The sequence below is a fragment of the Caretta caretta genome, chromosome 15 (assembly GCF_965140235.1).
Source record: "Caretta caretta isolate rCarCar2 chromosome 15, rCarCar1.hap1, whole genome shotgun sequence".
NCBI lineage: Eukaryota > Metazoa > Chordata > Testudines > Cheloniidae > Caretta > Caretta caretta.
In genome coordinates, this window is record NC_134220.1 from 11,388,555 (window position 1) to 11,416,511 (window position 27,957).

A 27,957-nucleotide genomic window follows, 5' to 3' on the forward strand; every position below is an offset into this window, starting at 1 on the left:
TAAAGATGCAACACACAGAAAACGAGGGGATTGCAGTTTCATAGCTACATGCATCAAAACTGGGTTTTGTAATTACAACAGAAGCTTTCCAAACTTACAATTGGGGCTCAGACTACAGTATGCTGTGCCTTTAACCAGGCTGAGGCTGGGTTCCAGGACCTGGTCAGCCATGTTAACTTTACTTGTGTATTCTGCCCTGTGCCAAGGAGTGGAGGTGCTTTCTGGAGCAGACGTCATCTGAAACAAAGGCAAACTATTAGTGAAAATCCCTGCTGAAGGGCTGACCCAGCGATCCACTGATGATTTGTTGTCAGAAGCGGCCCTGGGAATATTGCTGGCCAGGGCAGAAAATGTTTTTAGTGCCTCCTATTGTGGCCAAAGAAAACAAAAAAACACCAAAGAAAAACAGACAGCCAATCAGCCAAGTGGAGAGAAAAAATACCACCAAAACCGTTAGAACTTGCCAGTAAGGGCAAACACCTTCCTTGCCCATCCCTAGAACTGGGCCTGCTTGTTGTGTTGTCATAATGGGGATCCATTTTGAAAAGGAGCTTTGTCCTTCGCTGGCTCAATATGCAATTGAACCTCTACAGAGTGAGGCTTGGGAAGCCCCCAAAGGGAAGCGAGTGCCCCAGGTCACTCCGCAGCATCACCTTTGGTCAGTCCTTGGGCTGTGGTGGGAGCTCCATCCAGCCCTCCTCAGCTTGGGCCTTAGAGGGGAGCATATAAAAGGGGGACAAATGTGGGGGAGAGAATCTACAAAGACCCCCATTCTGGTTAAAATCCTACCCTCTCTGATCCCACCAGGGAAACAATCATCCATTCCCGGTCAAGATGGCACAAAATATAAAATCAGTATTGGGAGTTAGAGATCAGACTATTACAAATTGATAATTTTAATTATGCCTTCTGTTTGCCAATCAGAGTAGATACATTCATTCACAGGTGTTAAGGTGAAAAGTAACCATTAACAACATCTAATCTGACTTCCTATACAACAGTGACCAGAGAATTTGACCAAGTGATTCCTGCATCAAGCCCATACCTTTTGGGATTAACTAGTGCATATCTTTTAAAAAGACATCCAATAGTTGGGAGTAGATCCCTTAAGCAGACTAGTATCAATAGGGGTGGAACTATGGTGTTGATAAATGAAGTCACTGTGGGTGACACTCATAGGGAAAGGAGGAGCAGTTGTAGGTACACCAATACCCAGAACACAGCTTGCATGTTTATTTTGTTTGTCTACTTAGATTGTAAATTGAGTGGGGGCAGGCCCCATGTCTCCTTTATAATCTGAGTACACAGTGTGAGCACGCACCCAATGAATAATAAAGGCAGTAGGTTACAATGAAGAGAAATGGGGACAGGTAAGTGTCAATGTGGGGAACTGGCTCAGCAGTCATTTAGTGCCTCAGCCTGTCCCACTGAAGTCAATGGGAGCCCTTTGAGAGTATTAGAATAAATCCAGAGGTCATACTGGATGCCTGGGGTGTGGTGCACAGAGATTGGCCCAGCTACTGAGGCCGCTAATTCCCAACCCAAAGGTTTTGGTGGGGCTTAGTCCCATGCTTCTGGTTCCTCAAGCCTAACCCTGCTCTTAAACCAATAGGGGCAAGAACCAGTCAGACTTCTCCACTCTCACTTTCTCATTCAATTTTCTTTCCATTTCTCTCTTCTATCGGTCTCTCATCCTGGCTTTTTCTCTGTCCATTCCTTTTCTCTTCTGCCGCCCTACCTTTTCCCCTCCCCCCCCTTGCTGCACTTTGTGAACTGCTGCTGCAGTGCTGAAGTCCAAAGTTCAGTAACTTGCTAAGCACACGGATAAATATGAACCTTGGAGAATTTACACTGCTCCAATGTAAACAGATAGTCAAGGGTCCCTTTATCAGCACTGGCTCAGGACAGTTGTGGGGGGTCTGAAGTGGCTCATTTTTGTATTTTGTTTTTTTGGGGGGTGCAAAGGCGGGAGTCTATGCCATTCCCACTTTGCTGACAGTCGGGCGTGTTACCTCAGGAACATGGTGTAGGGAAGGCTGAAGGCAGAACGTGCTGAAACTCAAATCCAAGGGACACCAGACTGAAGACCATGGTCTCTAAGCTGAGTCATCTTCAGGTGGAGCTGCTGGGAGCACTGCTGGAGTCAGGGCTAACCAAGGAGACCCTGATCAAAGCGCTCGGGGAAGTGGACCCCTATGCCCTCCAGAGTGAAAGCCAGCGTGCCATCAGTGCCATCCAGGCAGAAAAAGGGGAACCCTGTGCTGAAATTCCCAATCTGCCCAATGGGATGGAAGAATCCAGGATGTCCGAGGAGGAAACCTCCGACGATGGGGAGGAATTCACCCCTCCAATAATGAAGGAGCTGGAAAACCTGAGTCCAGAGGAGGCTGCTCACCAGAAGGCTGTGGTGGAGAGACTATTACAGTAAGGACATTGTTTTCCTTTCCCCTTCTTGCTCTCCGTTCCTTTATTTCTCTTTCCTTCATCTCTTCCGTGAAATACCTTTGGGTTCACAGTTGATCTAAGCGTGCAGATTCTGCCCATCAATGCCAGCCCCCAAAACCCAAAATTCACTGCACTGACAAGGTTCATGTTCCTTAATAATGTTCAGTTTCCTTCCAATGACATTTCAAACATACGCACACACAAAGCGCCATGGGGCCCAATTACATATTAAAAGTGATAATATCATCTGGGAAACAAGGACTTCAGAAAAAACTGGGAGTTGTACAACTTCTGTCACTTTAGCCGTCTGTCAGTTTTTACAGAAGCCACCGTTTTAGTTATTAGAAAAAAATAAGAAAAGAAGCCATCATATTAGCTTTCATCATGTAGTGTGGGAATTCTCACCATAGGAGGAGAAAATACTCCTAAGTTCTCTTGCCATTTTTACTGAGACGTATATTTTTATTTTACTGACTTTAGGTAAAGTCAAGTATTTGTCAGTAGAGACAAATTAAGAAAGCCTGATCTTCATGTCTTTGTGCACATAAGACTCCCGTTGTTTTTAGTGGGAATTTCAGATGAAGGACTGCAGGCCAAATTGGTTGGCAATCCAGGTCAACATACCCAATGCTTCTATCCTCCATCTCCCATCATGAACACTGAATATAGACGAGTGTGCATTCTACAGACTAATGTTGTATGACTTACCTTAACATGCAATTATTTATTCTTAATAGCAAAAAAAATATGAGCTTCCTGAACCAATCACTCTCATTTCACTCCAGTAAGCACATAGACAGAAACAGAATTGTGCTCCTGCAATTCTAACTCAGCAACATGAATTCTAGGGATTCCAATGGCTGGTCTGCCTGAGCAAGGACTTCAGGGTATCGCCCTTCAAATCCATCTAACACAATTAAATCCTTAGCCACAAAATCTCATCTGTCTGTGCTGAAGCTACTCTCCAAGATTAGGAGCAGACAGGAGGCACAGGGTGACTGCAATGTTCTGGAGACTCAAACTGCTACTCACAATCTTTTTTGGGAAAATTAAACTCCAGTTAGAGGATTTACCGGCTTTGCGGCCATTCCTTTTTAATGGGGAAAGGATATATTAATACAAAACATATTAAAAAAAAGTATGCACAAAACCCCAGCAATAGCCCCAAGGTAGAGAGATAGCACAGTACTTAAAGGGTTAATATTCACTGTAATATTTCAGAGGGGATGGTTCTATTGCCTGACCTCTAGAGAGAGTCTGGGCAGATTTGGAGCTGATCACATTACAGTAGCTAAAGGAATAAAATACACTAGAACAACACTTACCTGAGAGGAAAGATGTTCCCCATAATTCAGTCTTCTTTTCCATCCAATAAACCCCTTTCCTTCTCTCCCTTTTCATTTTGTCCCCCTCCCTCTTTCTTATATCCTTGCTGTTTCCAACTCCCCTGTTCTATGTCTGTTTTCCTCAGATTCTCCTTTCCTATTCCCCCCCCACACACACTTCTCTCTGTCTCTCATCACCCTATTTCTAGGTCTACCTGTCTGTCTGTCTCTCTTTCACATTGCTCTTATCCATCTCCTTCTCTCTCTCTCTCTTCTCCCTAAGCCTGTGTAGAGATCTTGGGGCAGTTTGAGCTCCAGTTGCACCGGGCGGGCCCTGGCTAGTTACTAATTATCCAGTGGCTTTATTATTTCTCTTTTGTCTTATAAATTTATAAACAAAAAGACCCTGATAAGCTTTTTGATCATTAACTTCTGATGATTTATCAGGTGTCTCTCCATAGAGAAAGCCATGGAAGCTAAAGAGCACCTGGCTCTATCTCCTCTTTAATGAATGGATGAAGCAGGAATTAAACTCTATCCACTCTGCTCTGGTAAAAAGAATTTCACAACTGGAGGGAATTCCTATCCAGGAGTTGGGGATCCAGTGTGGTCCTTCACCTCCACATCTCCCTTCACCTTGGCATAAACTCTGGTTTCTGATCTTTCCCATCTTTCCAGTTGCCCTGTGGTTCCTGTCAGTTTCAGCACTAAACTAATTTCTATACCACATTTTTACAGTAATGCTGTGCACTTCTTCAGCATTTTCTAATGGAGGATCTCAAAGCTCTTTACAAACTGTGAATGAGACATCATTCTAATTTACAGATGAGGAAACTAAGGCACGGAGAGGTTAAGTGCCTTACCCAGGGTTACATGGGAAGTTGGTGGAAGGGCTGGAAATAGAACCAGGATCTTCTGGAACCTGGTTCTGTGTCTTAACCATAAGGCAAGCAATAGCTAACAACTAAGAAGCCCCTTCAGGAAAGAAACCTTCTTTTACTAGAAGAAGGCCTGATGGGCCAGGTCCTTAGAATAATAATAATAATTTATATTATATATAAATCTTAAATAATGTAGGTGTTTTTGAAAATGCCTCAATTCACTCAACAAAGGAACAGGATTGGAGGTGTGGTAAGAAGTCAAGACATATTATACATAGTACAAAAATGGTGTATGATAGAAATCACTTCCCACCAGCTGGGGCACAAGAAAGGAGAGTAGCCTCACTCACCAAGCACAACAGCATGCAGAACAGAGCTTCTCTGCTTGCAAATTCAAGGTTGCTCAAAAACCCGAGTGCACAATTTTGTGGTATTCAAATACACAGGGTGAACTGAGGCACTATGAAAGTGACAAAACCTCCTTGTGTGTTACCAGCAGTTTTCAGACTATTGTAGATCACATCTCAATCAAAAGATTCTCTCATGGACACCTCACCTCCTGTTCATGGTCACAATAACTTACTTGCTTACATGGGAAAGTAACACAGGAAAAGGTTTAATGTATTTCTGTGCTTTTGTTGTACTGCCTGGGAACAAGGAGAAAAAGCACAATGTGACCAGTCACTTTTCTGCAGACCATTAGTATGTGCTCTGTGAAACAATAGTGATCCTACAGAGCAGTTTGTGAACCACTGTATTACACTGAGTAAATCCAGTATGGAGGCACTTGCCCCCCTACATAGCTCTAAGTTCACTTGCTGGAGTCCATTACCCGTTGTCCCTACAGAATACACTGAATGCAATACATAGGGAGGTTTCCTTAGTGAGGAGCTAGTGGGCCAGCCATTCACCCACTACACTGAATCCCAGAAGAGAGATAAGGGATGGGATTTTCAAGAGTACCTCAAAAAGAAAAGGAGTACTTGTGGCATCTTAGAGACTAACCAATTTATTTGAGCATGAGCTTTCGTGAGCCACAGAAAGAGTACCTCAGTGATTCAGAAGTACAAGTCTCATTGCTCTTCCATGGGACCCACAATCCTAAATAACGTAAGTGTTTTTGAAAATGCCTCAATTCACTCCACAAAAGGACAGAACTGGATGGAGGAGGAGTATCAAGTCAATAGTAAATTAATTCATTTGTGGGGGGAGGCAATGGAGTAATTATTAGCTATTCCCTATGGAGAAGATAGAATACAGATTGTCTTTGGTGGGGGACAGGGGAAGGAGCAGACTTCAATTGGTGAGGGGTATGCGGCCAATGTATAATGAGGAGTCAGGATAAGGGCTTTTACCTGTGGGGAGGTATAGCAATTTTTCCCTCTAGGGCAAAGGGTAGAATTCCACAAGGAAAGAGGGAGGTTGAGATAAGATTTTCTGGGCATATTTTCTGAAGAGGAAAAAGGGAGATGTAGAGGTAAAAGGCCTAGCCCTTTCCCCCAGGGAGCTGGTTGCTGAGGGGCCCTGAGATGAAGCTATAACACCCCTTTTATGTCAGCATATGATTGTATAGGCCAAGCTAAGGCAAACCAAGCAAAGTTCAAACAGAAAACAATCATGCTAGGGCTCCTCTTACCTTCCCTGCTCTCTGCCTATCTCAGGTCCAGTCTGTGCATTGAAACCGGCGAAAGATGTCTGGCAGTCTTCAATGGAAAGGACTGGAGCAATGATCCTGAGCACTTCAAAGCTCTGGATCTCCTTTGAACTTGTTTCCAGTTCAAAGCTGGAGGAATTCAGAACTTGCCTCCAAGAGATCAAATCAGATCTTTTGCACAAGGGAATCTGAAAAGGATCAGACATTGCTGCCCTGAGAGGTGGTGGAGAATAAAGTAAACAGGGTGGACAGAAAGACAGAATGAGGACCAAAAAAGGAAAAAGACAGTTTGGGAAGAAAAATCAGGGAGAGTGAAGGAGAAAGAAGGTCTCCTGAATGTTATATCCCCAGCTCTCTGCATTGGGTTTTCTTTAATGCGAACAACTTGATATTTACTTTCCATTTAAATTTGAGATGTTGCTATAAATTATCAACTAGCCTCTTGTTCCCTTTGAGTTTATAACTAACTACCTGGGTTACTTATTGTTCAAGTAACAAAAGGGAGGTGAAAACGCCCTCAAAAAGCAACCTCACAACTGAGGAAAGGAGCAGCTGGAATGGAAGAGATAGGACCCCATACCCCAGAGGTTGTATAGGGCCAGGGAGAGAGCCTATGCTCAGGGGACAAGGAGAAGCTGAAGGCAAGAGACCAGGACCTAGAAGATGGGAAGGAAAACGTGAAAGTCTTATCTGAGGATAAGGAAAATCTGGAGATAGACCCTGAAGAATGGTAAAGCAATGGAGGTAGAGTTTGTATTTGGGAAGAAAGGGAAGCTGAAGCCAAAATGAGGCAGGAAGTGGTCAGATGTTGAACAAGGCTTGGATCCTTTTGCCCTCCTGACTCACTAAATTCATTGGGCACTTTGCCCAAGTAAGACTAGCAAGATTGGGCCTGGAGTGAAATCCTACTCCTACTGAAGGCAAAGAGAGTTTTGCCATTGACTTCAGTGGAGAAAGGATTTCACCCCTGGTGTTTGTGTCTATGGGGAAGGCACTATGAGGATAAGTGACAGTCCGTGAGAGTGTTCAACAGACCTAGCAACAGCCTGATTACACTGAGTGACTAAGAGAAGCTTCCAAAATAATGCCAGAAATTTGCAAGAAAATAAACCTTCCGTGATTTTTTTCCCCCGAGTCACATTGAAATCTTGTAGGATTCTGAGTTTTCTCCAGTGTGGGAATGATTTCTTCCTCCTATTTCTTCAGGGACAGTTACTCCAAATTAAACCACCTGAAACTTCTATATCTATCTTTTTAAAATGTTTGCTCCAGAGACACAAGTTGCCTTAATAGCGGTTTGTGGCATAACTGAACCTTACCTTAGGACAATGGGGGAGGGAGGGGAGAGAACTTCAAATAAATGCTAAAAATGGAAAGAAAAAGAAAAAAAAAACAGCCTACTCTACAGTATAACCTAGGATCATGAGGTTTCTTTACACAGGAATTAAAGCGTTGGCTTTGACAGTGCATGTGGACACAGTTAAGGCTTCATCTATGCTACACCATGAAACCACCCTTTACCCATGTTAGGGGACATCCATGCTGTAAACAGCTCCCAAGTGCAGATGCACTTGAATTGTTGACACACCTTGGGAATGTGTGTCTACCTTGGCACCCCATAGTGTTCTAAATTATGAAAGAGTGTGAGTCTCATCCTCTCCCAAGTACCTCCCCACTCCTTCCTGACAGAGAGCTGGGGATTCTGACAAGAGAGACGTAAGTAAGTGGCTCAGATGCCAAGTGGGAAGGAAGTTAGTATGTTACAGAAGCTTCTATGGGGGATCATGAATCCCCCTCCCTTTCTTCGCTAGCTGACCCAGAAACATGATCTGAAAGACAGGTCAGAAGCCTTGCCCTTGAGCATCTAATCTATCACTGTACAACAGAATCCTGGGCCAGCTTGGGACTGTTGGGTACCTCTTTAAAGAAGGAAAGTGCCCAAGGCTCAGCTGCAGGCTAGATTCATAGAGGCTGTGTAAAGAGAGACCACAATAGGGAGGAGATTAGTCCTTGTCTCAAGAGGTAGTAGAGCAAACACCAAATGCTTAAAGCTCAGGAATGGGAAAAAATAGGCCAGTTGGGCTGCCCTAATTTGGGGTCTTTGAAGAGTACAAGGGGAGAGGTGGAAAATGGAGCATTTTGGCACAGTTCCACCATCAGAGAGGAACCTGTGGTGCCATTTTAAGAAAAGAGATTTCTCCAGAAAACTGGCCCTGTCTCAGCCTCCTGCCACACTTTAACTGCAGTTGAGCTTGCTCCTTGGACCGTCTGGTTGCTGTGGAAGAGGCTGCAGCAGGAACAGAGATAAGGGTGTTTGCGCTGAGAGAACAGGTGTGGACTTTGTCCTCCTTATCGCTTTTCAGCTGCTGACAACCCAGAGTCAACAAAGCAGCTCGTGCTCAGGCTGCTCTCTCTCCCTCCACCCCCAACTGTCCTGCTGTATTTTCCCCATAGTCCTGGGTATTTTTCTCTCATTCCACCCAGCTGCTACTTGTATTTGGAGAGGACATCAACATTATCATCTATACCATGTTGGGATCACGTCCAGTCCAGTCAGTCCCTCAGGCATTTCACATTAGAAACACAGAGGGAGGCTCCATGTTACAGCTGCAAAGAAATAAGACATTTCTCAACACGGGGGTTGTTCATGCAAGAGTTTTGTTTGGTTCTCAACTGCTTGGTTCAGATCTTTCAAGTTTTACTGAGCTTCAGGTTCAGTCAAACCGAAACCACTCACCAAAATTCAATCATGATCGCCTTAGTCAGCCCCATGGTTACTCAAATGTTTGGGAACCTTAACAGACATTCTGATAAACCCTATCAGATTTACAATTTTGGGGTTTTATTCATGCACAATTCTACTCTTCTTAGCTTGTACAATGGAGTGGCTGGAATTGTAAATAGGTGTTCATTTTTTTCTCTAAGTATGTAGATGCAAAATGGAAAATTTGAAAGAGCAGATGTATGGTTATCTTTATGTGTACATGCAAAGTGCCATATGTGCAAGGACATGTGGGTGGTGTATATGGTTGGTGTCTGGGTACAGGAGTCTCACGTGCACAAGTATATATTGTAGAGGAGGAGGGTTTCCTCTTCAGTTCTTGAATCATTTCCAGTTATTTTGGGTTTGGAGCTCCTCTGTCTCTTGGCTGCTCCACTGTGGGTTACCCCAAGCTGGATCAGAACCAGAGTGCAAGTGAGGATGAGTCGGTCTGATATTAAAGTGAACCCAGTTCAGGAAAGTACACTGCATTATCTGTGAGCACACATTCCCCACAGACAGGGAAGCAGGGTAAAAGAGACCCACCTCCTGAAACTGAAAAGCAGAGCCCAGAACATACAGCATTGTGAGAAATGGAACCCTGGGACATCATCTGCTCCACCAGTGACAGGCTCTTGGTCAGAACTGAACTACATAGGAAGCATGGCATAGAGGAAATTGTCATCACTGCTACTCCAAGGAGTTCAGTCTCCAGGGCTATCAAAAATACTTGCCTAAATCTTTTAATGAGTAAGTCATTTAGCTTGGAGGTTGGGTCAAACCACTGCATAGACTGTCACACTGAAGAGGAGATTTCCTTGGAGAGATGAACGGCTATTATACAGCATACTAAATCTATCCTACCTGCCTCATCAAAGGCAAAGCGTGAACAGAGGATTCACCTCTCTCATTGCTTCATGCAAGAAGTGCTGGCTGACATTCCTTGAATCCCTTCTGTACAACCTGGATACCCAGAGAAGAATTCTATCTTTAATGAGGTGCATTTTCTGTTCCTTCTAGAGAGGATCCCTGGAGAGTAGCAAAGATGGTAAAATCCTACCTCCAGCAGCACAACATCCCTCAAAGGGAGGTGGTGGACACTACAGGTTTAAATCAGTCTCACCTCTCACAGCACCTCAACAAAGGCACACCCATGAAAACCCAGAAGAGAGCTGCCCTCTACACCTGGTACGTCCGCAAGCAGCGAGAGGTGGCCCAGCGTAAGTACAGCAACAGCAAATCTGCTGGTGTCCTATAGTTCCCCCTACCCTCATCTGCAGTGTGGAAGGCAGGGGAGGGGGGGCCCTTTCTAGCAATAAGGTTAAACAAGTCCATGTCACCATTCAATAGGGGTGGCCAAACTGCACAAAGGAGAGCAGGCTATAGCTCCCATCTATCGGTATATCCAAGTGGAGGCATCGATTTGGACTAAGATAGAGTACTGCCCAATGAAGTGCATTTATGTAAGCTCAGACAGCATAGCTGATCACCAGCAGTGATAGAACCCAGGACCTTCAGCACCAGAAAAGAGTTTTCTGCAATTTCATCTAAAGAAGTAATTCCTTTAGCCATGAATAAGTAGCTGTAGCTCTGGGGTCAGCCATTAGTGGGATATCATCTCACACATACTAAGCCAGCATGTTACAAATACATGCTTAAAAAGGATAGCCTTTGCAGCCTCCACCTCCATATGAACGAATGTGACTGTAATCTGTTTAATTTTATACGTATTAGATGGGCCCCTAGTAAAATTAATAACTTGGCCTTTGGTTGGCCTAGAGCGTTGGACTCTACATGAGCTGCATCCACCCCAGCTCCTGCTGCTTGTTCCGTTTCACTGCTTCACACTAGGAATCAAGATGCAACATGTCTGATGGTCCCATTGGGGACGATCTTACCCATTTTAGACAAATATAGAGCTTTATTTAAATCTCATCTAGATTTTGCACCTGCATTTGTTCAATAGTAGGAGACGATGAGTGGGGATAAGCTGCTCTGAGCCAGTTGAATTCCAAGCAAGAGAACATTATAGAAACATCCTATCAGCAAGCAAAGCCCCTTGCCCATTTGTGTTTCCAGAGTTCACACATGCTGGTCAGGGACTCGTGGCAGAGGAGCCCATGGGAGACGACCTGCCCACCAAGAAAGGGAGAAGAAACCGCTTTAAGTGGGGTCCTGCCTCACAACAGATCCTATTCCAAGCTTACGAGAGACAGAAGAACCCGAGCAAGGAGGAGAGAGAGGCATTGGTGGAGGAGTGCAACAGGTGAAGGAGGGCCTCCAGTGTTGATGGAGGAGGGGAAAAGAGAGGGTTGGAATGGGCCTTTGTGTCCTCTTGCTATACTGCCAGAAGCCATACTCTACTCTGTGTCAGGGCAATGTGGTAGCAGTGGATTGAGATCTCCTCTTGTTCTTTCTTTGGGATACAATTTGCAAAACACTGTGTACTGAAATCCCAATACACAGACAGAGCAAGAGAATGATTGTCTAGAGCCAGCTTTAGAACAAGCTTCCAGCACTGAGCTCTCACTGCCTGTTATTCCCGTCCTGGGCTCCAACAACCTGGCTCTCTACCTACTGTAAAGAACAGCCTGCTCATCCTGCCCTGAGCCTCTGCTTACAGGTGACCAGGCATGACAGCATGCATACAGACACCAAAGTCATGAACACACCACACACTCATATAGAGCATGCCCCTGCCCCCACTCCATGAGTGCATCATCAAGGGCCTGGTGTTATAGAGACCCTGCCTAGTCACAGGAGGCACCCCAGCATGTATTGGCTGATTAGGGAGTCAACCCCGTGCTATCAATCATTCGACAGTGCTCCAGCTCACCAAACAGAAATAAAGTATTTCCTAACGCAGGAGATCACCAAGGTCCTTCCTATGCTCTTTCCTGACAGGGCAGAGTGCATTCAGCGTGGCGTCTCCCCATCCCAGGCCCAAGGTCTGGGCTCAAACCTGGTCACCGAGGTGAGAGTTTATAACTGGTTCGCCAACCGTAGGAAGGAGGAGGCCTTTCGGCACAAGCTAGCCATGGATACCTACAGTGGGCCGCAGACCAGCTCTGCTCCCCCACTGACCTCTCACAACTCTTCCTCCCTTCAGCCAACGCCTGCTATCTCGCCAAGCAAAGTACATGGTGAGTACTGACTACAAAGAGCGAGTTCTGGAACTGGAGACTGGTGAGCCTGCAAGTTCAGGCACCAAGGCCATTTCGAAGCCTGTCCCTTCAGAAGCTGCTCAGTAGATGAGAGAGCCAAACTGATGTGGGGTTTACACAAGATGAGAGTGTAGGTGATAAAGGGATATCTCTGCATTCACAAGATGAGGGGAGAAGAGTGACAAGTGGAGTGAAGAGGACATTGGAAGCTTAATGCTGAGGGAGTGCCTTATAGTCAGTTCTCATTCATTGCTTGGTCACAGCCCCCTGTGATGAACAGCAGTCAGTAATCCCTATTTCAAGAGCTCACCTGTTAGGTTGTATCAGAGGTTAATTGTATACCCTTTCTTCTCACATGCATGCCTCCCTCTTTGGGAGCCTCCAACTGCCGTAAGTTTGGGACACAAACATTCTTGGCTGAATTGTTAGAAGTTACGAAAAGTTACCCTCTGCGTCCTCAGCAAGCCAAAACAGACTGGCAGTTTTCATAATCACTGAAAGCAGAAGAGTGGCATCTCTGCCTCCTTTCTCTGTGGTAGCCAGATGAACAAGCAACAAATACCTGTGTTCAGCAAGCTCACTTTTCTATTATGTAATGCTCAAGGGCTTTGTCCTTTCTAGTGTTTCTAGGCAAAAGTCCTTGAGATGTCAGTGTGTTAGTGAAGTAGCACCAATCATCACCGATCTCCTGGTCTGCAAGAGACACTGCAACTAGAGCACAAGTGCAAACTCCCCTTCTATGCAGGGAAGGGAATAATGCTGCTACCTAACCTGTCCTCAATACTAGAGCAGGAATTTAATGGTGGAAATTCCATCATCCCTCTCAGAGTAAGAGGTTGCTAGCAATCTCCCTTGACACAATAGAGTAGAGAGGGCCTACCACTTAAAAGTCTAGAAGAAAGAATTCCCCTCTCCCTTTGATGGGTGGTGGTCTCTCCAAGGAAGGATTTGGGTCTATTGATGAGGCCAGGAAAGCCCAGGATTGAGTGAACCTGGAAGACTGAGTTTCCCTCTCACTTTGGGGTAGATGCTATCACCCAGACTCCCTTCCCTTCTATATTTACTCCCAGGAAGAATTTCTACCCAACTTAGCTATACAGCTTCTTTCCCACAAGGATACTCAGCCCTGCACAAAGCCGGCACATTAGGAGATTACTTGTCCAAGGCCACCCAGCAAGCTACTGGGAGGATTAAAACTTTGGCATGTTCTTGGTTTCCAAGTATCGTGCTCAGTCCACACAGCCCCTCAGCTCCAAAGGAAGGAGGGCTGCCTCAGTGCACCTGGCATTTCTAAGGCAAATGCCTAGAAAGGGAATTGAATTTATTGCTTGTCCTAATTTACTAGATCAGCCTCATCTGTGGGAACCAAGTCTCTCCTTTTCTGACATAGGAATGAGGTACAATCAGCAGCCAGCCAATGAGGCCGAGTCTTCCAGCAGCAATCATCATGGGAACAGCTCCATGGTGACCACCCAAACCATCCTCCATCAGGTCTCTCCCCCTGGACTGGAGCCAAGCCAGAACCTATTGACCACAGACACTAAGCTGGTGAGTGACCTATACTCTAGTCCTGGTGACTCCATGATGTCAGGGAATCAAAGAAGAACCCCAGGTTTGCAGAGGACAATATTTAAAAATGATATTTTCCAGACTGCTGTTAACTCCCCACAGCAGTACCAAGTCCAAAAGCATTCTTAGGATTCTCACACCATGCCACCTAGTGGTGGGGGTGGGTACTGGGAGCATGAAGACTAAGTAGGACTACCCTATCCAGTTACTGCCCTGGGATTAATCAAAACAGTATGGTACACCTTTCAGTAGGAAAACAGGGCCCAAGACATCTAATGACACACCTGTCTTTAACCTCCCCATCCCAAAAGGTCTGTTCCTCTCCCACTGATCAATTACCTCTCACTTCTGATTGAACTCCACACTCAGCAAGATAGCTGAAAAGAATCCAGTGGGATTAACAAAACAGGGACTGTTACCTGCCCTGACCCATTTGTAAAAGTTAGGTGCAACAGACCCATCTTGCATAGAATTCCTACCAATAGGTCTTGTACAGTAAATCTGGATTGGACCAGCCTAATCATATTCATCTTGAGGCAGATCTCCTTTGGATATCTTTCATTAACTAAGCCTCCTCCCATGTGGTTTGTATCGCTATGCTAAGATTATATGATTGATCATTCTTGCCTGGTTTGCACACTTCGCTTGGATTGTATGCTACGTAGAAAACCTGTTAGCAAGAAGTTTGTATTGCTCCACAGCTGTCCTGGGGCAAAGTTCAATTCATGAATCCAATTAAAATCTTTACAGTTACCCAGTCACCTTGCTGATTTTCTGGTCACTATTGTGATGGAAGTCTTTCCACAAGACTTTGAAAATCTCCTTTTACTGCTGTATACAAAAAGGGACACTGTCAAGATGGTTAGTCCAACCATTTACCCTATTGCTCCTTAATCTTGTTACAAATTCAATGCAAATGTTTATGTTTAAGTAGTTCCAATTTATTTAACTATATATATTAAGCGTTCAGCTCTGGCAGCTTAACACTTGTGATACTTTTATAGGACATTTTAACTAGGGACCTCACATGGCTTACGGCAGGGGTGGACAAACTACGGCCTGGAGGCCACATCCAGCCCTTCAGACGTTTTAATCTGGCCCTTGAGCTCCCACCAGGGAGGAGGGTCGCAAGCTTGCCCTGCTCCGGGTGTGCCATGGCTCCCAGAAGAAGCAGCATGTCCCCCTTCCAGCTCCTACGTGTAGGGGCAGCCAAGGGGCTCCACGTGCTGCCCCTGCCCCAAGCACCACCCCACCCATGGGTTCCTGGCCAATGGGAGCTGCAGGGATGGCGCCTGCAGACAGGGCAGTGCGCAGAGCCCCCTGGCCGTGCCTCCACATAGAGCCAGAGGGGGGACATGTCGCTGCTTCTGGGAGCTGCTTGCAGTAAGCGCCACCCAGATCCTGCACCCCGACCCCCTCCCACACCCCAACCCTCTGCCTCAGCCCTGATCCCCCTCCCACCCTCCGAACCCCTCGGTCCCAGCCTGGAGCACTCTCCTGCACCCCCAACCCTCATCCCCAGCCCCACCCCAGACCTGCACCCCCAGCCGGAGCCCTCACCCCCTCCTGCATCCCACCCCTCAATTTTGTGAGCATTCATGGCCCGCCATACAATTTCCGTACCCAGATGTGGCCCTTGGGCCAAAAAGTTTGCCCACCCCGGTTTACGGACTACAACCCTCAACCTCACTAGAAGGTAGATATGAATTATGAAGTTAATCTGAGAGTTTGAAAGCTGAGACACAGACAGGTTAAATGACTTGACAAAGGTCACAAATTCAGTCAGTGACAGAACCAAGTCTAGGACTTAAGTCCTGCTCTACCCACTAGCCAGATATGTTCCCTCTATCTGTAACAAGCAACCCTGCAATAATGCACACTAGAATTTACACCCTTCTGGTGCGTACTAACATAGACTGTAGAGAAACCCTAAGAAACGAAGGACTCATGAGTTCCTTAAGTCACTTAGCCTCTCTGTGCCTCACTTCTCGAACTCTAAAATGAACTTCATATCTACCTTCTAACAGGGTTGTGAGCGTTAAAGTTTGTACAGCCTTCTGAGGTCCCTAGTTGCAAAGTGCTAAACAAGTATAAGTATTAGGCTGCTAAAGCTGAACATTTTTTTTTAACATATTAAAAACATTGAAACTTTTTTACATAAAAATTTGCATGGAATTTTTAAATATGATTAAGCAGCAATAGGGTAAATGGATCGACTTCTGTACCTGATTTTCTCCTTCCTAACGTAAACTGAGGAGAATACTTCACTCTATGGGAACAGAGGCTGAATTCACAAATATTTCTAATGCACTTTGAGATTCTCAGATGGGAGTAGACTGACCAGGGAAAAGTGCTACTGTTCATACCGTGACAGTGTTCTTTAATGGTTAATTAATCAGCATGGAAGCAGCATCAAAGGAAGCATACAAACTGTACTCAGCTAAATGAAGTCCCTTCCAAACGGTCAGCAGCTGGGTGGGAAACTGATCACAGATTGGAACTTTAAAGTGCTCACCATACTCCAGCTGTTGTGGATGGCATTTTCACAGCTCTTCTTTCTTCCTCATGCACAGATCTCTGCTCACGGGGGACCTCTCCCTCCTGTCAGCACCCTGACCGCTTTGCACAGCCTAGAGCAAAATCCACACACATTGAGCCAGCAAACCCAGAATCTAATCATGGCTTCACTGCCTGGTGTTATGGCAATTGGAGCTGGTGAGACCTCATCCCTGGCACCAGCATTCACCAACACAGGGGCCTCCACCCTGGTAATAGGTGAGCAGTGAACAATGTGGGGACGGTGGAGGGCTCACTGTGGTTTCTATCCCACGCTCCGTTTATCAGGATTTACCCAGAAAGGAAAAAAAGGATCTACAATCATAATTGTTGCTCATTTCCTGAGTCAAAAGCTTTGAGGCTGCAAGGAAAAATATATGGGTGGGGGAGTCAATCACAAATATGGGGATTGTCAGGAGCTCCTCGGAAGCATTAGTACTTTGCACCAGTCCACATGATAGGAAAATGTTCTGCTCCTGTAGAGTTTACCAGTTTAAATGTCACAAGTGGGGAACGGATGGCTAAGGAACTTGAGTAAAGGGATATAAAACCTTTTGTCTCCATGTCATTGGTTCAAATCCAGCTGTTTGGCAGCCTAAACAAAATGAACCCCATGAGTCTAAATTCAGATTGTTGTGGTTAGTTACACATAGCACACTTGCCTCTTTTGCCAGCAGTCTGAGGTGAGGTTAAAATAATGACTGGGCCATTAAACTTCACTCTCACTTTTAAAGAAGGTCTCTCCAGTGAAGGATAACAGCAGATTTGAACAGAACTGCATTGCGTGATCTGTGGCTGAACAGGATGCCTCAGCTCAGGCACAAGCAGTGGTGGTAAGAGCTGCTTGCAAGGGGCTTTTCTGCACGATAGGTTGCTCAGACTACTGTTGATAGACCTTGACTTTCTGAGACACTAAGTTCATTCACAACTCGACAAGGCACAGCTGTAAAGCAGCTCCCCTTGCCCCAAAGAGTCCTAGCTCATACTACTATTGTAGATTAGGCACAGCTACGGAGAACACTCCAGAATTTCTGCAGACCTCACTTTAGCAGAAGGAACAGTCATGCACTCCCAGTATGAGATGAGATGAAACAAGGAACTGAATATGCATGTCTTTATTTCTCAGGCCTAGCCTCCACCCAAGCTCAGAGTGTTCCTGTGATAAACAGCATGGGAAGCAGCCTTACTACCCTTCAGCCTGTCCAGTTCTCCCAGCAGCTCCACCCATCTTACCAGCAGCCCATCATGCAGCAGGTCCAGAGCCACATCAATCAGAGCCCCTTCATGGCCACCATGGCCCAGATACAGAGCCCCCATGGTAAGGGTTCAAACTGGATTTCCCAAACTCCACAGTCCCTTTTGCTTGGGAGGTTATTGATGGCCTCTGGGCTTGCAGCACTCTGTTTATTATCAGAAGAACAACAGAAGAGGGTAGGTGATTCCTCTCCTGGATCCATGTCCCACTGGTTGTGTCTGAGATTCAGGACTGACTGACAGCAGATTCATGTTGGTGTCACTTTGGCTAAGTTGATCTCCCATTTAACTGTTCCTGGTTACAACTCTCAGAGCTCCAGCATCCACACAATCTTGTTTTCTTTCATTTCTAGCTCTCTACAGCCACAAGTCTGAAGTGGCCCAATATGGACACACTGGCCTTTTACCCCAGACCATGGTGATAACTGATACAGCAAATCTCAGTGCCCTGACTAACCTGACACCAACCAAACAGGTAACAAAGCAGGGAATAGTGTTTATCATATGCCTTCATTCCCCTACTTAAAACTGCACTGTGTATCACGTAGCATATTGCCTATGCCAGTACAGCATATCTGGCCCCCTGTCCGTGCCACTCCAGCAGGACAATCTTCCTCACCCCAATACCAGCTGGAACACTGGGAACATTAACCCAAGCTTCCTTTCTGCATTGCCAAGCAGCAATGAGTCTCCTTGGAAACAGGACCCGCTTGCTGTTTCCAATCCAGCTTGCCCATGTAAGTGCCTATTGGAAGGCTCATAGGAGACAGATCTGACCCAGGCACTGTTCCAAAGCTTAGGAAACATTAATTTTCTCAGGTGTTTACATCTGAATCAGAGACCCATACGGAGTCCGGGATCCACACGTCAGTGTCACAGACACCAACAATACATTTACAGAACCAAGACACAACCATTCAGCACCTTCAGCCAGGCCATCGCCTCACCCCAAGCCCAGCTGGTAAGATCAATAAACTATCATTTTATACTGTCCCTCCATCCACCAATACCCCAATGGTAGGACATGAAATAGCATCCAGGACTTCCTATTCTGCGACACAACTCCAACCAGGTCCTGGGGGATACAGAAAATGACATCATGAAAGGATGGTCTAAAGCACAGTCCATAGCAAGGACTTTTCAGCATATCCAAAGTGAGGTCTGGGTGTGGATATGGGGCCTATTGAAGAACACAGGCAGGAATAGTGTCCCTACACAGTCAAACCTGCAGAAGGCATTCAGGGCTGGGGAGGCAGAGATTCCTTCGGGGATAGGATATAGGGTAAAGCCTACCAACTCTGAGAGGACATTAGCAAGTCATTTTAATTCCACATGGGTTGATCCCCATGATACTTTGAGAACAGCTTTGGATCTCGGCACGCAAGTTTTTGCATATGAAATAGGAATGGGATAAAGGAGTGAGGGCTTGTCTATAAAACCACCGAGTGTGCACCAAACTGGAGCGTAAATCTACCCTGCTATGCACCCTGTTGCTGCACACTGGAAGTTCCACAGTGTGCTTTAATCTACGCCTGTTTCAAAGAGGCATAGATCAAGGTGCACTATGGAACTTTTAGTACACTGCAGCAGGGTCCACACAGACACTTAGTGTGTGGCAAGCTGGTGTGGGGTAGATTTACACCCCAGTTTGCTGTAAACTCAGTGTTTGTGTAGACAAGCCCTAACTCTTCAGTGATGACAGGAAGATATCAGACCGTAGTGTCTGAGATGAAGAATCCTGAGATGCCATGTAGAAAGAGGGAAGGGAGAGGGGAATTAGAGAAGGAACAGATGAAGGAAACTACCATGCTAAAACTGCATGTTTTTAACAGTCTCCTCTAGCAGCCTGGTGCTCTACCACAGCTCTGACTCCACCAACAGCCACAGCCACTTGCTGCCATCTACTCACAGCGTTATTGAGACCTTCATCCCCACACAGATGGCATCCTCCACTCAGTAACCATGGTGACCAGTTCACAGGCGACTGCAATGACTGAGCCATCAGGAGCACCTCCATCTGTGTTTGTGATTCACTGTCACTGCTGCCTTCCACAGGGAGGTCCGGAGGCCTCCAGCCCCTCTCCACTGCCTTGCGTAAAGTCCTCACCCTCATCCAAACACAACACAGGAGGGGGTTTTTCTTGAGAACAAAGCTATGAGCACACATCCAGAGCGGATGACAGAGGAGGACAGGGCTGACACCACTAGCTTCCACTGCCAAAGGGAACAGTGGCCAGCATAGAGACCAGAAATTGAGGACTTCCACCAGGATAAGGGTCTGAATGGTCTATGGCAAAATTGCAAAGGGATAGCTGGAATTTTCATTCTTCTTAACCTTAGCTGGGCTGCATATATGTAAACCTGCCAATTCCACAGCAAGTCAGTAGAGCTGAGCAGCTAACGGCAGGTGAGCACCGCTTAAACACCCACCACTGCTGCAAACAGACTGATGGAAACTGAATGAGAGAGAAACTTTTCTAGGGGCAGACAGTACAAGAGCCCAAATACTGGCCTTGCAGCTAAAAAGACCCTGAGAAACAGAGCCAGGGATCACATAAGAACTATCCTCTCATTACAGAGCCACTAACTAAAAACTTGCCGTTTCTTTAACTTAAAAGGGACGCTGTCAATTTATTTAGGTTCAGAAATATGACCTACCCTAAAACAGCCCTGGCCTAGTGGAAGAGGCCTGAGTATTGTCAATAGTTCTACTTTGTTTTAAATTCAGAAATTCAAGCTGAGGAGAAAGGAATGTTTATTTCTCCACATCAGCAGGCTTGATTCTTGGTCTCTCACGCCCCTCACAGGGTGATCAGCGGAGCCGGTGTGGTCAGCATTTGGGATGGGGAGGGAGAAAGAAGTGGCTCAACAGAATACATCTGAAAATAATGGTTCAGAAACAAGGCTCTTTAAGCCCTGTCCCTCATGTTACACCATTGCCCCTTCTAACAGGGATTGTGTGTATTGGTCTCTCTCACACGTATCAGACCTTCTCTGTAAAGATCTCCATATAGGTGGATTGTTTTAGTATGAATATAGTGTAACCACATCCTTAATTCTTAGCCCTTCACTGTGTGCTGATGCTACAGCCCTCACTTCTGTGAATAACCCCTCAGATTTCCATGGATCTATTTGTAAAATTGAACACTTTGGGTCCTGAGTCCCTAGTTATAAATGCTTCTAGTAATTCCTCTTCTTCCTTGTTGCTTGTACTTTCATATCACTGAAGAGCTGCAAACAAACATAGGAGAAGCCATCATAAACTTCTTTCTGGGGTTCTAATGGAGCTGAAGCTATCAATTTACACTGTAAAGGGGACAAAACCCAATGAGGGAAAAATATGATCAAGCCTCTAAAAGGGTAAGAAACAATGGAGAATAAAAGAAACCATACAAATAAGTTGACAGTGTCCCTATAGCCACCATGTCTTATGACTTAAAACATATAGATGTAATTTGGTGCCAGTATTCAGAAGACTTTTTCCCTGGACTCTGATATTATGAACTATTAGAGCCTAATTTCAGTAACCAAAAATCTCAATGGAATTTGTCTCTAGGACTGATGCCCCTCTCCACTCTGTGTTATCTTGTAAATATATTTAACTTTCAGTAAACTGAAAGAAAACCATTTGAGACTGTTGTATAAGTGAAGTCAAATTTATGAGGAATCCAGAAAAAGTTTTAAAAGTCACATGATTTTCAGAAGTTAAAATTACTTATAATTGTAATGATGGCCATAAGGCATGGGATTTCTGTTGGTGTATTAGGTTAATTCACAGGCTGATTTTCAAAATACTTTTGCAGTTTAGATGCCTGCAGGGCATTTCCTTATGTGAAAAATATTGGGGTTCTTGCACAAAATGTAGGTGACTCCCAGGACCCTACAAGGAGCAATATTTTCTCGCTTTAGCATCTCAAGTTCCTCCACCCATCCAAATATTAGGTCTTTCCCTGAAATCTCAGAGCTGCAGGCCAATATTAGGAAAATAAAAACAGTACTGAAAGCTGCCAAAAACTGCTGCTGCATCTCAGAGAGACAACATAGACCTGGTTGATGAAATAAGGACTTAAATGCAGTTACTGCCATGCTGGGCTCAAAGACACCTATTTCTGGCAGTTCTACAGCATCATCAAATAGCTACAGACAATTGTGCAACTAAAGGCACATATGATGTGCAATACCTCTGTTAGCTGTGCCCATCCTAATGGAAGAAGATGGCAGTTGTGCATAAGACATTATATTAAATGAGACTATGAGGCATTTATTGTTATTGAATTCTACTGCACACTGGCAGATGTAATACCGTGAAAATAAAGCACTGAGGGAGTCAGTTTTGAAAGAAACACCTGCCTATAACGATGAAGTGACACCATTGCACAATCTTTTCATAGTTCTGCACAGGACCCCCGGAGAGGTGTATATTCCATGGGAATTAGTAACATGGCAGGTTTCGGTAATGTACTTCTGGTGATTATAGGAGAGGTAGGTGGGTCCCCAAGATTTGCCAGGATATTTGTGGATAAGTCAGTCTCTCACAGCCTGGAGCCGTTTCTCCCATGGTTCTGACACCAGGTGGTGGGAGAGGTGAAATAGGAACTGATTCTCTATCACCATCTCCACCAAAATCAGTTTATCACACATGTATACTAGCTCTGGGACACAGGATTTGGGCTTGATACACAGAAGGATCAGACCAGGGCGGAGGTGACTCTCAGTATGTCCCTGTATCGCCCAAGTCTGTGCAGAATACAAAATCCTTCAGTGCAAGGTCTGCATAACCAGCAATGCAAGTAATTGTTTTGTGATGGAATGGAAAAGGGGAGTTCCCCAAGGGATGCCCCCAACAAGGACAGTCACTTAAACTCTTACTCCTTTGACTCCCTTAAAACAGAAGCTTTGCCAATTGTTTCTGCACATTTCCAGCAGAGGACAACGTGCAGGAACTACCTTTGTTAACTTTTCACCATCCTTCTTCCATCCTGACCATATGTGGTTCATAGAGCGGAATCATCATTCGCTTCTTTTCTGGTAATCTTTTTCTTCTTCTTCTTCTTCACTACTCTGGGCAATGTTGTGTCCTCTGTACATCTGCCTTCTTGCCTCTTACACTCTCCATCAACGGAGCACAGAGTCTCGTTGCTGATCTGGCAACATCCTGCTGTCTTCTGTTCACTATTATGCTCTCCTCTAGCTTTCTTCTTTCTTTTCTTTTTCTTCTTTTGGTCGTCCTCTTTGCACTCCTGTTTGTGAGCCTGGCTGGAATCCGGAGGCATCACAGAAAAAGCACTTTGCTTCAAGATATCTGCTGCTGACACAGCAGCCTCTTGGTATTTCTGCCATTCCTGGTCACTGTCCAGCTCACTGGAAGGGTTGCAAGCAAAGTGGGAGGTAAGTATGTTACACTTTCATTCTGAATTCACCCAAAACACAGACTCTGAGATTAGCATAATCGTGATAAATGTAATGGATTTGTGACTCAAAAACATATTCCAGTGACCACTTAACCAGTCTGTACTCCAAGCTGCCCTTTAAATGCATTATGTGCATTGGAAAAATGAATGCAACCTCTAGTTAAAATTCCTAGTTTCCCTGCACTAGGAAAAATCTTTTTCCAAAGTCAAATGTAAAAGGAATCTCTGAAACAGCATGGAATATTTTTAGGAACAAAGTAGCAGACTAACATCTCACCTAGAACTAGAAGGTCGTCGCCTCCTGGCTAAGAGCGGAGGTTTAGATTTCCCACTATCTCCTGGAACAGATGAAGAGAATAAGCGAAAACCTAAGAAATACAAAAAGGAACAGGGGGAAATAAATAGGTTAGCAAACGATTTTAGCCAAGATATAAAACAGTCAGCAGCAGCAATCCCTCTATGAGGCAACAGTGGTGTCAATCCTCACATGGAATTTACGTTGGCCTGAAGAACTAGAAGGTATTAGTTAAGCTTTCTGCACTATTACATGAAGGTAACAACCCCTGCTGATATTAACAGGAAGTTCTTCTACCGCACTCTTTCTTTAATCTAGAGCACTGTATGAGCTAATACCAGATAGAATTCATTACATTTGTGCCAGTGGTGAGCTATTAGATGAGTGCTGACAACAGTGATTGTACTTGGAACTCACCATCGTCTTCAGAGTCAGCTGTTTGCGTGGAATTCCGTGCAGGACCTGATGAATCCTCCAAGACAGTGATGTAGCTATAAGGAAGACCACAGTCTGATTTTAGGAAAGGAAACAAATATTCAATTTTATGTAGCCAGGCTGAGTTTAAGAAGTTGGAAATGTTAAACAAGATTAAAGTGAGCAGTTAAGTAACCTTCACTCAGTTAATTTCAATATTTTTACTTTCATAGCTAACTCCACAGAGCACAGCCATTTCATTCAGAAGTGTGGCACACAGAAACTATCGACATGCAACATTCCAAGCAGCCAACCCACATTGTATCTGAAGCCCATTAGTTCCCATGGGCCATACTTCCACATTAAAGAAAGGCAGCAGTAATCTGCAATTAGGCGAAGTCTTTGAACACCTACCATGATGCCAGCACAGCTCTGCGTTAGGCTGAATTTGTTTGTTGTATGGATAAGTTGAAAAAAAGATCACACACGTGGACTAGATAATTTCCTGAACAGATTCAAAGCCTGGTCATAAATGGAGGTGGCTCTGGTGAATCTCAATCCTATCTATTCCCTTACCCAACACAGAACACTGAGCACTGAAGCTAACAAGAAAGGCTCTGTAGCACACACCAGGTCTACTACATTACCAATGGGTGAATAGGACAAGGGTCAGTTCACGAGCATTAGAAGCTCAGTCACAAGCCAGCAGTATGCACAGGGATGTAAGAAACAAGAAAAGAAACAATCTTTCCTCAAAATACAAGATGTTTCCCATGAAAAAAAGATGTATTTAACTCTTCAGTTATTCACACTTCTACCACTCAAGGGTATTGACACTGCTCTTGCAAGGGAAGGTTCTGACTAAGGCTGATTTAATCTCTTAACGCTGTGCTTTGGTACTGGTTACCTGTCTAATATTGCTCCCAGTTTCTTTGCAACATGTGCTCTGAACTCTGGTGTGGTCTGTAATTCGTTGCCATCTCTGTCATGGTCATTCACCTTCTGTCTGTTTGAAATAAAAACAATGTGTGATCTCCCTCAGACCCAGTAACCATCTGCTGCTTTCACCTAAAACTGAAGACTGGGGACTGGCAATGGGATAGAGCACCTTAGACCACTAAGTGAGCGATTCAAATCCAGCTCAGACTGATAGTGGCCAAAAGCCACTACCATCGGAAGACTGTTCACTAGGATGTGTGAAGCTAGCTTGGGTGGTCTCAGTATGGTTCCCAAAAGACAGATGTCCACATTCCCTAAGCATCAACAACATAACTGGTATTAACTGACCTTTTGCTGAGAGTCTCAGCAGCACAGGCCAAGGATTGGAGCTTGAATGCTCCTCTCATTCCTTTGTCCCTGAAGAACAGAGTTGGGGGTATATCAGCAATGTGCTGCTGCTCACTCCAAACCTGCCCCTGAAGGGAGGACTTTATTAAAAGTTGCCAGATTGTAAGCATAGTCTCCAAGCCTATCAAAGAAAAATATTGAGAATGAAGACAGGAGAACGTGGACTCCACCACAAGGCTTCTAAACCAGGGATTACTTCCCCCATTAATCAGGGGAAATATTTGGTCACTTAGTATTCAGTTGTGGACAAAAGACAATGTCTTATAATGGAAAGGGTCAGGTAACCTTAACTACTGTATAGGCAGCACAAGTTCTGCCTATAATCACGGTTTCATTTTTCTTCACGCAAACAGCACTCTGAAATCCAGAAAAAATACCTGAGACTGGGCTGAACTGATAATAACTTGTCCTTCCCAAAGCCACCTGATAAAACAAAGCAAAGGCAAATTAGAAATCTCCAAGACTAAAACATCTTTAATCCTAATTCCACTGCAGATGATTTTACAGCGTAAAAGTAATTTTTGGAAGATAGAATAGTGGTCGCATTCAAAGGAGGATACGGATATGATTTGAAACATTTTTCAAGCAAACTACATGTCAAGTGACTAACTCCACTTGCTAAAATAATGCAACACGAGTTTAATACTGAACCCAACATCTACTGGAGGGAAGTATCCAGCTATGGCAAGAATCTAATATATCTTTTCTATTATGATCCTAAATGGAAGGCAAGCCAAGTCCTCCATTGATAGTACCATATATCACATACTCTATGACACAGAGCCCCATGGAGAGCCAAACTTTGAAGTTTGAATTCTGGGGCTTGACAGAAAGGCTGCCAAATCTGATTAGCATTTTTAGATGGGCTTCCTAGAAGTAGGGTGAGGTACAGATGAAGGTCACTGGCAGGGTGAAGACACAAGATAGAGTAAGTCTAAAGCTATCTGGCTAGTTAGCTACTGATTAAGTTACCCAGAAATTCAGTCTGGATTGAGTAGCTGGATACTATGTCTAGTTTAAGTGGAGCCAACTGATTTAATTTATATAAAGATGATTTTTTTCTTTCAGCAACCTCTGTATTACTGGGCCTTTGATTTTTTACATTGTACAGGCTCATTTTCTAAGAAAAATCGAAAGAAAGTCTTCAGTCACAACATGTCAAAACCTCTGCTGAGAGTATAAAGAAAGTATATGGTTCTCTCACAGAAACAAGAACATTAGGTAACACCTACATTTTAAACCTTCTGTCTGATTAAACAGCAGAGACAAAGCATTGTCCAGCGTTTAATATGAGGCAAGGTTTTTTTGTTTTTTTTTTTTTAAAACAGGGCTGTTGAGGGTCCCATCCAAATTGTAACAAATGACTTTTTTTTGGTGGGTGGGTTCATCTGCAATGCTAGAGAACTATTGCAAGAGTCACTCTGCAGCAGAGAGGGAGCCAAGATGCATATTCCCAAATCATGTTACTGTCCTAAACGATTAAAGCTTTAGTATGGTCAGGAACATCAATGGATGCGGTCTACACTCCAGAACTGAACTATATTTTAACCATAACAAGGGAATACTGTATTAAAACCCTGTCTACAAAGCAGTAACTATCAAAGTTTAGACAGGATCTTAGAAGATTTCCAGATTTTCTACTCTCTCAGCATTCAAGCAAGCAGACTTGGACAGCATGCAAGACACTCTTTGCACTTATCCAGAAAAACAGTGGTAGGACAGCATGGGGAGTAAGGAGCCAGCATAGCAAAACGATTTTTCTTCTGTATATTAATTCCTCAGATGTAATTCAAAGTATGATCCATAACTCAACTGTGTGACTTATACCAAGGTCAGGTACAGTGAAGAAAGGTAGACAAGACACCAGACATGATTCATGATGCTAGAGAATCCTCAGTCCTCCCAATTCTTTCTTTTTGAGATTCATTATTTCAGACTTCTTTTAAAGACCGTTTTTAAGAAGTGTTTTCTTACAGAGAGTGCAGGTTAGCATGAGATTTAATATGCCACTTTTTAATTTTTTAACATAATCTATCCCTGCTTGAGTCAGGTCTGAGTTCACCATTAGTTTAGTTCCTACACCAACTGTACTCTAGACACAATCATAATTACACATAAAGCTGCTCAGTTAGTAATGGAGGAGCAAAACTGCCTTTGAGAGGCCACAGTGTGGGGGGCAGGGGCTTGCACCCACCTACTGTCCCTTAAGGCCCTCCAGCACCCAAAATCCAGAGCTAGCCACCTCGCCTGCTTTGGGGTCTGGCTGCTCTTACTGAGATGTGGGCCAGCCACAGGCTCGGCTACTACCCAGGGACCAGAGAGGCAGGAACGGAATTGGGGTGTGACAGCCTAGGGCACTCCACCGGATCAGGGGAGTCCAGTCCCCGCTTCCCTGGGTGCTGCCCCCACCCATAGGAGGGGAAGCGCCTGCTCTCGGTCGGACCTGTCGCCACCAAAACACAGGACCCCAGCGTCACCCCCAGCCGCCCTACCGCTGCCGGGCTCCGGCGGAACCACCGCCGCCCGCCACCCAGCCGGGTCCCAGGCGGCCTCGCGAAACCGCTCCAAGTCCTCCGCGCTGCTGCTCTCCGAGTCCGAAACATTCGCGCCACAGCCACCCCTGAGCGCCGCCATCTTGGAAACCCCAGAGCATCCTGGGACTTGTAGTCCAGGCCACAGTGACGGGGACCGAGAGCCCTCTGCTGATCCCATGCGTTTGCAAGTTCCTGCTCCGGCGGGGAGACTCCATGACCTCGCCTCTCCCTCAAGTGGAAGGGGTGAAGGAGTGGAGAGCACTTCCTCAGTGGGGCTGGTTTGGGTGGGGTGGGGTTGGCATGCTTGTATCTCCCTCTGCAGGGGTCCTGTTTCATCTAATCCATTT

At 45.0% G+C, this 27,957-nt stretch overlaps 2 protein-coding genes across 5 annotated transcripts; one reads left to right on the plus strand and one right to left on the minus strand.

Moving 5' to 3' along the window:
* Nucleotides 1–1,810: 1,810 nt before the first annotated feature.
* Nucleotides 1,811–21,952, plus strand: HNF1A (HNF1 homeobox A). Of its 3 annotated transcripts, none has more exons than XM_048821433.2 (10): nt 1,811–2,424; nt 10,087–10,286; nt 11,146–11,332; nt 11,971–12,209; nt 13,576–13,778; nt 16,373–16,574; nt 17,482–17,673; nt 17,963–18,084; nt 18,429–18,570; nt 19,442–21,952. In XM_048821433.2, exons 1-10 carry the CDS (start codon nt 2,090–2,092, stop codon nt 19,567–19,569), a joined length of 1,950 nt encoding a protein of 649 aa, XP_048677390.2. In that variant the 5' UTR covers nt 1,811–2,089; the 3' UTR covers nt 19,570–21,952. The 3 variants fall into 3 exon arrangements, with proteins under 3 accessions (XP_048677390.2, XP_048677391.2, XP_074976331.1); XM_048821434.2 differs by having other exon boundaries at nt 13,621–13,778; XM_075120230.1 differs by lacking the exons at nt 10,087–10,286; nt 11,146–11,332.
* C15H12orf43 (chromosome 15 C12orf43 homolog) lies at nt 21,845–27,840 on the minus strand. Of its 2 annotated transcripts, XM_048821442.2 has the most exons (6): nt 27,569–27,710; nt 25,454–25,499; nt 24,637–24,735; nt 23,733–23,806; nt 23,298–23,388; nt 21,845–22,970 (listed from the first exon to the last, which is right to left on the minus strand). In XM_048821442.2, exons 1-6 carry the CDS (start codon nt 27,708–27,710, stop codon nt 22,604–22,606), a joined length of 819 nt encoding a protein of 272 aa, XP_048677399.2. In that variant the 3' UTR covers nt 21,845–22,603. The 2 variants fall into 2 exon arrangements, with proteins under 2 accessions (XP_048677399.2, XP_048677400.2); XM_048821443.2 differs by lacking the exons at nt 24,637–24,735; nt 25,454–25,499 and having other exon boundaries at nt 27,569–27,840.
* Nucleotides 27,841–27,957: the final 117 nt, after the last annotated feature.